The sequence below is a fragment of the Oreochromis aureus genome, linkage group 15, assembly GCF_013358895.1.
Source record: "Oreochromis aureus strain Israel breed Guangdong linkage group 15, ZZ_aureus, whole genome shotgun sequence".
NCBI classification, from domain to species: domain Eukaryota; kingdom Metazoa; phylum Chordata; class Actinopteri; order Cichliformes; family Cichlidae; genus Oreochromis; species Oreochromis aureus.
Genome location: NC_052956.1, coordinates 5,636,311 through 5,647,680, shown reverse-complemented (window position 1 = coordinate 5,647,680; position 11,370 = coordinate 5,636,311). Strand labels below are relative to the sequence as shown.

Below are 11,370 nucleotides of genomic sequence, written 5' to 3'. Positions count from 1 at the left end.
AAGTCGACTACCAGGTTTTTTTGTCTGTGTGGTATTGAGCCTCTGAACCTCAACTCTGCATGCTGTCCCATCGCCCCCAGAGATGAGCCCCACCATTGTGGTATCATTTGCAAATTTAATGACTACATTGTCTGGGTGGGTACTGATGCAGTCATGTGTGTACAGAGTGTACAGTAAGGGACCTTGTACATAGTCTTGTGGAGAGCTGGTGTTAAGACTGAGGGCTGAGGATCCACTCTAATTCTCTGTACATGGTCTGAGAGGAAGTCTGTGATCCTGCAGCAGGTGGTAGAAGGAAGTCTGATATCCAGCAGTTTTACTATCAGTCTATCCAAGAGTATCATATTAAAAGCAGAGCTAAAGTCAGCAAAGAGCAGCCTGGCATAACGCCCCTGTTGTTCCATGTGGGAGATGGTGGTGTGGAGCATTATAACAATGGCGTCTTCAGTTGATCTGTTGGCTCTGTATGCAAACTGAAGTTGGCTGAGTGTGGGTAGCAGGCAGGACGTGATGTGGTGTCGGGCGAGTTTCTCGTAACACTTAATTACAACAGGTGTTAGAGCCACTGGTGGGGAGTCATTAAGGCTGCTAATTTTGGTCAGTTTAGGCAGTGGGACAATTGTGGCCAACTTCAGGCATGGCGGTATGCAGGACTGGGACAGTGAAACGCTGAACATCTTATTGAAGGTCCCAGCTAACTGGTCTGCACATTGGTTTAGACCCTTCCGGTCACCCCATCTGGACCAGCGGCCTTTCTAGGGTTCACTGCCCTCAGTGTGCACCCCACCTTATATTCCTGCACCATGAGGCTTTGGCTGCTGCTGCTGTCCGATGTTTGAGCTGCAGGTGCCTCTGGTTTTTTCACCTCGAAGCGTACAAAGAAGTGGTTCAGCTCCTCCGCAAGCGCCACATTGCCCTCAGTCATTGTGGTATTGCCAGGCTTGTAGTTGGTTAGGTGCTGAACTCCCTGCCATACCTGTCGTGAATTGTTGTTGCTGAAGTGGTCTTCAATATTCCCCTAGTGCACTGCCTTTGCATCTCTCATACCTCTTTTCAGATCAGATCTGGCTCCACTGTACTGTCACCAGATCTGAAAGCAGCTTCATGTTGATTCAGCAGGACCTAAACCTCTTTAGTTATCCAAGGTTTCAGGTAGGAATACACCCAGAGACATTAGTCCACAGTGACACTGTCAACACAGAAGTTAATGTAGGAGAGCACTGATGTTGTATGATCCTCGAGGTCCTGGTGTTCAACAGGCAACAGTCCTGCAGCTAATGTGATGCACTTTCTGGCCAGGTTTTCACAGTCTTTGTGGATAAGGGGGGCTCTCCTCCTGACGGGAGTGTATGCAGGGATCAGCAGCATGGACATGTGGTCTGACAAACCTAGATGTGGTTGCGCTGTAGGTTTTTTGGATGTTGCTGTAGGCTTTATCCAGTGTGTTTTTCTCTCTTGTTGCATGAACAAATGGACCTATTTTCCATACAGCTGATGAAGTGGTTCAATACTGGTTCATTACTTCAATTTGTACATCACAGATTCCAGATTATGACCATTATTAGCACTCAACAGTGCTCATGGGAACCTTCAATAGTTTATAAATTCTTCTATAACCAGGGCCATCAGTATATTTTGCAACAATAAAGTTGCAAAGGTCTTGAGAGGGCTCATTCATTTTACCCATCACGAAATGTTTCTTGTGTGACAGCTTGGTAATGAGACACTTTTTATAGGCCATCAGTTGGGCATGAAGCAATTTGGGTTGCTTCATAATTACTGATAGATTTCAGCTAGTGGCAGGACTTTCCACGCCTTTTTGCACCTCCCTTTCTTCATATGTTTAATACTTTTTCCCTGCGTCATTTCTCCTTATTACATATAACATGAACATCTATGCTTTGATTTCATTGCATGTGTGGATTGAATGTGTTGTTACTAACATAAGGTGAGAGTTTTAGGTCAGTAGCACCTTTAGAAATATATTTACTTAGAAAATTGGTGATCCGTTAAATACTTATTGAACCTGCTGTACAAACACACACACACACACACACACACACACACACAATTTTATATATAATAAATGGACAGTATACTACGAATAAGCGAACTGGATTTATTAAGTTCACATGACTCCTTTGGTCATTTATATCTTTATGAAATAGCGCTGTGTGTCGCTAAGCCGAGTTTGGCCATTTTGGCTAGGTTCGGGTAAAGTCGGAAAAAAACGTTTTCCCTCGTCGGCATCGGCGGTGACGTTTCACTGTTACACACATGACATAACAGAGCAACACAGTCAAGGTTATGTAGCGCATTCAAGAGGAAGAATGGGCTCACATATGGCATATATTAGTCGGTCAGTCACCAAATGACAGGATGCATTTTGCTGATTTCGTGTCTGGATCATTTGCAGGTACCGGCTTACATTAATCTATCCATTTTATAAATGAAAGTAAGCTAAAGTTAGCTGAGGAATTTGCTAATGAGCTAGCATGATATGAATTTGGACACCCCCTATAATAACAGCATATTAGATAAATGCTTTGAACGCTATGTTTTGCTGTAAATTGTAAAAGTAAACGAGTCCTGTCGTAACTAGCAAAACCGTCTTCTGTCGCGGTAAATGTTATGATCATAGTAATCATTAACTGATATATGTTTCCTAGGCAGTTTAAAAAAAGATATAACCTGCCATAATCATCATCATCATTATTCACAACAACCTAAAAATTTCCATGTCTAGCAGTTTGATTACCACCTATGACAGAAAATGTTTACCCTGAAAAGCCTGTCAAGGTTACTTGTTTAAATTACACAAAACATCAGATCAGTAACTCCTCATTTCTGACCTTGCTGTCACCGTCCCCCATTTTTAAGTGTAGCAGTTAAAACTTATAACCTCAAACATCTCTGTGTGTGCCATGTACGTGCTCTATTTTCTTGTAAACAAACAGGGGCATGTGGAGTTGCAGTGGGCTACCCTCTGGACACTGTGAAGGTACGGGAAATGATATGTCTCAAAGCTATACAACATACGTAATTTGTTTGTGCTTTCTTACGAGATATTCTCAATCTCTCTAGGTTCGGATACAAACACAGAAACAGTTCACAGGTGTATATCAGTGTGTAGTGGAGACATTTTCAAAAGAAGGGGTAAGTGGAACTTCTATAGCCTAACCATAACTGCCCAGTAAAGATGTGGGTGTGTGATCTAATTCAAGCTAATGTGACAAAACCCAGGGATTCGGGTGGACCAGCTCAGCTAATAGAATTGTGAAAAAGCAGCACATGTGACAGATCACTTTATTACATTAAGTGTGCACAGCTGCAGCTCCAATGTTGGTGAAAACGGAACACTATAGTTTTCAGATCATTTAAACAACATATAAAATGTATCAAATATGGGCAGCTTGGGAGCACAGTGGTTAGCACTGTTGCCTCACACCAAGACGGTCCTGAGTTTGACTCCACCATCTAGCCAGGGCTTTTGTGTGTGGAGATTGCATGTTCTCTTGTGTTCGTGTGGGTTCTCTCCGGGTAATATGGCTTCCTCCGACAGTGCAAACTTAGTTAGTGGGTTAGGTTAATTGATGATTTTAAATTTAATTGACTGCCTCTCTGTGCTAGCCCTGCGGCAGACTTATTCAGGGTGTACCCTGTCTCTTGCCTTTTGATAGCTGTGATAGGTTCTAGCCCCGTACCCTGATAAGAATAAGCATGTATCAGGTATTTGTGTTTTTATTTAATTTATAAATATTTTTTTATGTATGGTCTTTTCTCAAATTTGATGCTAGCAAACTGTTTCTAAAACATAAAAAAAACATGGAAACATCCAAACTGCTAAGGATAACTGGTAACAGGTCAGCAACATCACTGGGTCTAAAAAGCGCATCCTAGAGAGGCAGAGTATTTCAGAAATGGAGCTCAGATGAGGGTCACTGCTTTATAAAAGACTGCACGCAAACCGTTCAGTAAGTTAAGAAAAATGCTCATCAGTGTTTGTTTATGTTGCATAATACCAATAAAAGATACCGAATTCAGAGATAGCTCTGAATTAAAGGCTAAAAACAAATTTCAGCCTTTATTTTGGGAGCTTATAGCAACATATGCTGTCAGGCAAGACATTTCTAATAATATTACAACGGTATACATTCATATGAAAAAAACCTCCGGATGTTAATTGTTTACCAGCTGTAATCTTAGATCGTTCAAAATTGGAAATGTACGTTTAGCTTTCAAAACTACAACTGCTTAGTCATTTCCATTTCTGTTTCCAAAAACGTTGCATCTGGAGAATGTAGCTTAAATATGTTCTGGGTGAGGTGATGTAACCTAGTGGGATAGAAGGGGCGATGTTACCGAGTGATAAACGTTTTGAAAATATGTTGCTGTGTTTAATTCAACATTAGTTTTCTGTGTTTACGTTTGATATTTTTATCAATAACATATAGGGGTTAAAGATTTACAAATAGCTGATTTCTGATTTTATTAATGGAGTTACGTGATCAGTGGTTTCTCTTTTTATTCTCTAATCTCATCAGGTGCATGGCTTCTTCAAAGGCATGTCCTTACCCATTGCCACAATCTCTATGACGTCCTCGGTGGTGTTTGGCACATACCGGAACTGCTTGCAGTGTCTGAGCCAGGCACGAGGAGCTTGTTGTGGTCCAAACACCAAACTGGATGTCTTCCTGTCTGGAATGGCCGGCGGTGTAGCTCAGGTAATGGAGATTTCAATAAAGTTTTGCGGATGTACAGATTGTTTACATCAATGCTAACATACACCATTTTTTTTGCTGAAGCTCTCGTGATCTGCCAACCAACAGGTATCAGTGATGTCTCCAGGTGACATTGTGAAAGTACGTCTGCAGTGTCAGACAGAGTCCAGGCGAGCATTAACCAAGACGCCCAAGCCAAAGTACCACGGTCCAGTTCACTGCCTGCTAACCATCGTCAAACAGGAGGGACTCATGGGGCTCTACAGAGGAGCTCTTCCTCTCATGTTAAGAGATGGGCCATCATATGCCACTTACTTTTTGACATATGCAACTATCTGTGAATGGTTTGCAGGTGGCAGTAAGAAAAAGTTAGGTAAGTGAAGCCGGCGGGCGCAAGCCTGCTATTGTTTTAAGTATGTGCAAATCTTCTTGCATACTCATCTGTATCAACACAACCAGTTGTGTGGTGAATTTTACAAGAACGCTTTCTATAATTTCCTATATATAATTCTATAAGATATCTGCTTTAAATGTGGCTCCACTCCTGAAACTAATTCAAATCCTTGTAGAAAATGTTTACCTGCTCATATGAGAAGTCTAACTAGCATTTACTTGATGATAAAAGTTGTGTAATGTTTCTTCTAGATTGGTATGTTGTGATGCTGGCTGGGGGAATAGCAGGAATGGCCGGCTGGACTATAGGAACACCCATGGACGTCATCAAAGCGCGCCTTCAGATGGATGGAGCAAGGGAGACAAAGAAATATAAGGGCTTTTTCCACTGCATAGCTGAGACTGCAAGAGTGGAGGGAACTGGGGTTTTCTTCAGGAGCCTAGGCATCAATTGGCTGCGTGCATTCCCTGTAAACATGGTGGTGTTTTTTACATATGAGGTTCTAACTGGTTTTTTCCAAGCTGGAGGTGAAGGTGTTGACCCGCCTCAGTTAGGGTTAGAATAATATTTGCCAACCTCCAGGCTGCTTGATATGTAATAGCATTCAACTGTTTTATGCAATTTTGCATTGCATTGCAATATTTTAAAAGAAAGATAATTTCATTGGCACTGTTACACTGTTACATATAATGCATACATTAGTAAGTGATACAATACATTTTTAGTGTAAAGTTTAAGTGTCAAGCTACCAAGACTTTTTGGCATGATCCATGTGACCACTAGATGGCCTCCCTGACCAACTTGTTACATTTTGGCCTTTGTTTTTCTGCTCTGCCTAAAAGTAAGAAAACAGTCTGCAGAGTCATTAAAGGAATTTTGTGAGTTACTTTATTCAAGACCGTTTAGGTCTTCAGCTTAAAATGAGCCGCAGTACGCACAGTTTACAGCAACCATGTTACCTGTCCACAACCATGCCATGTATATGTTTTTAGTTAGTGCAGTTTTTTTGGCTGTTTCCGAAAATGTTACATGTGGAGAATGTGACTTAAATATGCTGAACATAAATCAGTATATTGTTAAGCATTTTTGAACTGAATTATTTATTAATTGAATGACTTTTTAAAAATAGACTCAGGATTACATTTTGCATATCACCAAATAGGACTTTATGAGTCCTATTTAAATCTTTAAAACAAGTTATCTGTATCTATAATATAATATTGGAGCCTATCTACATTTACTCATACATTTCCGTTTTTCTCGCTTTCCACTTTCTTTCTCATTTCTGAAAATACAGCACATTTTAACTACTGCTGGCTATGGTTTTATTTTGAGGTCTTGTGGGTGCACAGAAAAATCAGGGATCTTCAAACACTAGGAATGTTGCAAATTATGTATCTCCAGCAATGTGTTTGTACAGGTATTATGAGAATGTTCAATGTGCTTTCCACAATAAAGGAAGTTTGCAGAAAATTTGTTTTAAGTGTTGCATCATTCTCCTCATTAATGCTAGTAATTAATTTCATAATTAAATGTTAAAAGTAAGCAAAAGCAATTATTCCTCTGTCGCTCTGGTTTATTTACCTGTTCAAAATGTTGCTAAATTATGTACAGGGAGTGCAGAATTATTAGGCAAATGAGTATTTTGTCCACATCATCCTCTTCATGCATGTTGTCCTACTCCAAGCTGTATAGGCTCGAAAGCCTACTACCAATTAAGCATATTAGGTGATGTGCATCTCTGTAATGAGAAGGGGTGTGGTCTAATGACATCAACACCCTATATCAGGTGTGCATAATTATTAGGCAACTTCCTTTCCTTTGGCAAAATGGGTCAAAAGAAGGACTTGACAGGCTCAGAAAAGTCAAAAATAGTGAGATATCTTGCAGAGGATGCAGCAGTCTTAAAATTGCAAAGCTTCTGAGCGTGATCATCGAACAATCAAGCGTTTCATTCAAAATAGTCAACAGGGTTGCAAGAAGCGTGTGGAAAAACCAAGGCGCAAAATAACTGCCCATGAACTGAGAAAAGTCAAGCGTGCAGCTGCCAAGATGCCACTTGCCACCAGTTTGGCCATATTTCAGAGCTGCAACATCACTGGAGTGCCCAAAAGCACAAGGTGTGCAATACTCAGAGACATGGCCAAGGTAAGAAAGGCTGAAAGGCGACCACCACTGAACAAGACCCACAAGCTGAAACGTCAAGACTGGGCCAAGAAATATCTCAAGACTGATTTTCTAAGGTTTTATGGACTGATGAAATAAGAGTGAGTCTTGATGGGCCAGATGGATGGGCCCGTGGCTGGATTGGTAAAGGGCAGAGAGCTCCAGTCCGACTCAGGCGCCAGCAAGGTGGAGGTGGAGTACTGGTTTGGGCTGGTATCATCAAAGATGAGCTTGTGGGGCCTTTTCGGGTTGAGGATGGAGTCAAGCTCAACTCCCAGTCCTACTGCCAGTTTCTGGAAGACACCTTCTTCAAGCAGTGGTACAGGAAGAAGTCTGCATCCTTCAAGAAAAACATGATTTTCATGCAGGACAATGCTCCATCACACGCGTCCAAGTACTCCACAGCGTGGCTGGCAAGAAAGGGTATAAAGAAGAAAAACTAATGACATAGCCTCCTTGTTCACCTGATCTGAACCCCATTGAGAACCTGTGGTCCATCATCAAATGTGAGATTTACAAGGAGGAAAACAGTACACCTCTCTGAACAGTGTCTGGGAGGCTGTGGTTGCTGCTGCACGCAATGTTGATGGTGAACAGATCAAAACACTGACAGAATCCATGGATGGCAGGCTTTTGAGTGTCCTTGCAAAGAAAGGTGGCTATATTGGTCGCTGATTTGTTTTGAATGTCAGAAATGTATATTTGTGAATGTGGAGATGTTATATTGGTTTCAATGGTAAAAATAAATAATTGAAATGGGTATATATTTGTTTTTGTTAAGTTGCCTAATAATTATGCACAGTAATAGTCACCTGCACACACAGATATCCCCTAAAATAGCTAAAACTAAAAGCAAACTAAAAACTACTTCCAAAAACATTCAGCTTTGATATTAATGAGTTTTTTGGGTTCATTGAGAACATGGTTGTTGTTCAATAATAAAATTATTCCTCAAAAATACAACTTGCCTAATAATTCTGCACTCCCTGTAGTTATGTATTTTATTTTATTTTTTTGGAAAAAACAAAAACACAGACACACATTCTCACCTATAAGTAAAGATAAGTCTCTACAAGTGGATATTTTCCAACTACTACACTCTAACAAGACTAGATATCATGAAACCAAAGAAATCATGCATAAACATTTAAAGATGTGTACTAGGGAGTGCAGAATTATTAGGCAAGTTGTATTTTTGAGGAATAATTTCATTATTGAACAACAACCATGTTCTCAATGAACCCAAAAAACTCAATATCAAAGCTGAATGTTTTTGGAAGTAGTTTTTAGTTTGTTTTTACTTTTAGCTATTTTAGGGGATATCTGTGTGTGCAGGTGACTATTACTGTGCATAATTATTAGGCAACTTAACAAAAAAAACAAATATATACCCATTTCAATTATTTATTTTACCAGTGAAACCAATATAACATCTCCACATTCACAAATATACATTTCTGTCATTCAAAAACAAATCAGCGACCAATATAGCCACCTTTCTTTGCAAGGACACTCAAAAGCCTGCCATCCATGGATTCTGTCAGTGTTTTGATCTGTTCACCATCAACATTGCGTGCAGCAGCAACCACAGCCTCCCAGACACTGTTCAGAGAGGTGTACTGTTTTCCTCCTTGTAAATCTCACATTTGATGATGGACCACAGGTTCTCAATGGGGTTCAGATCAGGTGAACAAGGAGGCCATGTCATTAGTTTTTCTTCTTTTATACCCTTTCTTGCCAGCCACGCTGTGGAGTACTTGGACGCGTGTGATGGAGCATTGTCCTGCATGAAAATCATGTTTTTCTTGAAGGATGCAGACTTCTTCCTGTACCACTGCTTGAAGAAGGTGTCTTCCAGAAACTGGCAGTAGGACTGGGAGTTGAGCTTGACTCCATCCTCAACCCGAAAAGGCCCCACAAGCTCATCTTTGATGATACCAGCCCAAACCAGTACTCCACCTCCACCTTGCTGGCGTCTGAGTCGGACTGGAGCTCTCTGCCCTTTACCAATCCAGCCACGGGCCCATCCATCTGGCCCATCAAGACTCACTCTTATTTCATCAGTCCATAAAACCTTAGAAAATCAGTCTTGAGATATTTCTTGGCCCAGTCTTGACGTTTCAGCTTGTGGGTCTTGTTCAGTGGTGGTCATCTTTCAGCCTTTCTTACCTTGGCCATGTCTCTGAGTATTGCACACCTTGTGCTTTTGGGCACTCCAGTGATGTTGCAGCTCTGAAATATGGCCAAACTGGTGGCAAGTGGCATCTTGGCAGCTGCACGCTTGACTTTTCTCAGTTCATGGGCAGTTATTTTGCGCCTTGTTTTTCCACACGCTTCTTGCAACCCTGTTGACTATTTTGAATGAAACGCTTGATTGTTCGATGATCACGCTTCAGAAGCTTTGCAATTTTAAGACTGCTGCATCCCTCTGCAAGATATCTCACTATTTTTGACTTTTCTGAGCCTGTCAAGTCCTTCTTTTGACCCATTTTGCCAAAGGAAAGGAAGTTGCCTAATAATTATGCACACCTGATATAGGGTGTTGATGTCATTAGACCACACCCCTTCTCATTACAGAGATGCACATCACCTAATATGCTTAATTGGTAGTAGGCTTTCGAGCCTATACAGCTTGGAGTAGGACAACATGCATGAAGAGGATGATGTGGACAAAATACTCATTTGCCTAATAATTCTGCACTCCCTGTATAAATACTGTCAGTCATAACAAGAAACAAATTCACATAAACAACTATCCAAGTGAGTAAAGTTACCAGGTGTATTAATTTAAATGAATTGGATTGTGGATAAATGGTTCATGCTATGTTTCTCCCACTGAAAATGCTACATCCAGATGAACAGAACCAACTTTTGGAGACATGCTTACCAAACTGTGACTGGCCATTAAACAAACACTCATGTACCTAAAAAAAATAAGCTGTAAATTAGCCTTTAATTTTATTCAAACTCAGAGGGAGGTTGATATTTATTACAATAATTATACATTGGCATTATTAAATTGAAACGAAATTCATGCTTGAATGGACAAAAGAATGAACTTTGCATGCAAGGCACACTAACACGGCTTTTTAAATGTCCCCAGTTACTTAACAGAGTTCAAGTTTTTCAATATGAGCTGTTCTTGAATTGGACACGTTTAGCATTTCCCAAATGATTATCTAGAGACCTATACTACCAAAATAATTGGACAGGCTTGGACATACTTTACTCAGATTGGACCAGATTGACACATGTTCTCTATTCTATTTTTAAATTGTAGGCTCTGGCATTTAAACAGTGCTTACTTGCTATTATTGACCACAAAGTGTGGCATAAAAATATCCCCACGCTACAACCAGTCTGGCCTGTTTATGCAAGACAGGATGGAGTCATGTTTTCGTGTTGTTGATGCGCATTCTAACCCTATCATCCAAAACAGTGGTTGATCAGTGGTTGTTGATCAATGGTCATCAGGATTTGCATATTAATGATCAAGGAACTGACCTCCGAGCCCATTGTTTCTTCAATGGTGCTAGTTTTAGTCATTATGGAAATGTACAAAGAGCTTGGACAGAAAAGTGTCTGGACTTCTTTAAGTTGCTTGAAGATGCTTCACCTCTCATCTGAGCAGCTTTATCAGTTCTAAGGTCAAATGGTGGAAAGTCCCAGATTTAAGCCCTATGGAGTGTCCCCCCAAAAGGGACATGGACCCCCTAATGATCCTCTAGTTCAATTCCCTCACAAATTGGTACAGCAGCTGCACTGCAACCAATAAATTAAGGTCTGTAGATATTCTTGAGTTTTAGTCAGAGAAAAGGCAAAATTAAAAGCAGGCGAGAATCAAACCTTCCTACCAAGATCCCCACGTCACAGAGTTACATCCATTTCAAAAGCTTCTTGAATGCAGCTGGCACCTCTTCTATTCCCTTCAAAACCGAGTTAGGGGTATAAACAACACTATTGTTTGATGAAATGATTGGCTCAGTCAGATTATCCCACAAGCAATATCAAGTGGAATCCTTGAAGCATGTTAAGAGCTGAATGAATGACCACGCCGAGCAGCCCACAGACACTATTGCTGCAATAACC

General features: G+C 40.6%; 1 protein-coding gene across 1 annotated transcript; it reads left to right on the top strand.

The window, feature by feature from the left end:
- Positions 1 to 2,236: 2,236 nt before the first annotated feature.
- Positions 2,237 to 6,588, top strand: slc25a47a (solute carrier family 25 member 47a). Its single transcript, XM_031755223.2, has 6 exons — positions 2,237 to 2,416; positions 2,958 to 3,001; positions 3,085 to 3,156; positions 4,545 to 4,724; positions 4,830 to 5,094; positions 5,367 to 6,588. Exons 1-6 carry the CDS (start codon positions 2,380 to 2,382, stop codon positions 5,678 to 5,680), a joined length of 912 nt encoding a protein of 303 aa, XP_031611083.1. The 5' UTR covers positions 2,237 to 2,379; the 3' UTR covers positions 5,681 to 6,588.
- The last annotated feature ends 4,782 nt before the right edge of the window (positions 6,589 to 11,370 follow it).

Excerpts from the sequence above, each read along its gene's own strand:
- slc25a47a (XM_031755223.2), top strand. The coding sequence starts at position 2,380 with ATGCATTTTGCTGATTTCGTGTCTGGATCATTTGCAG. Across the intron at positions 2,417-2,957 it reads CGTGTCTGGATCATTTGCAG|GGGCATGTGGAGTTGCAGTG; the intron begins GTACCGGCTTAC and ends GTAAACAAACAG. Across the intron at positions 3,157-4,544 it reads AGACATTTTCAAAAGAAGGG|GTGCATGGCTTCTTCAAAGG; the intron begins GTAAGTGGAACT and ends TAATCTCATCAG.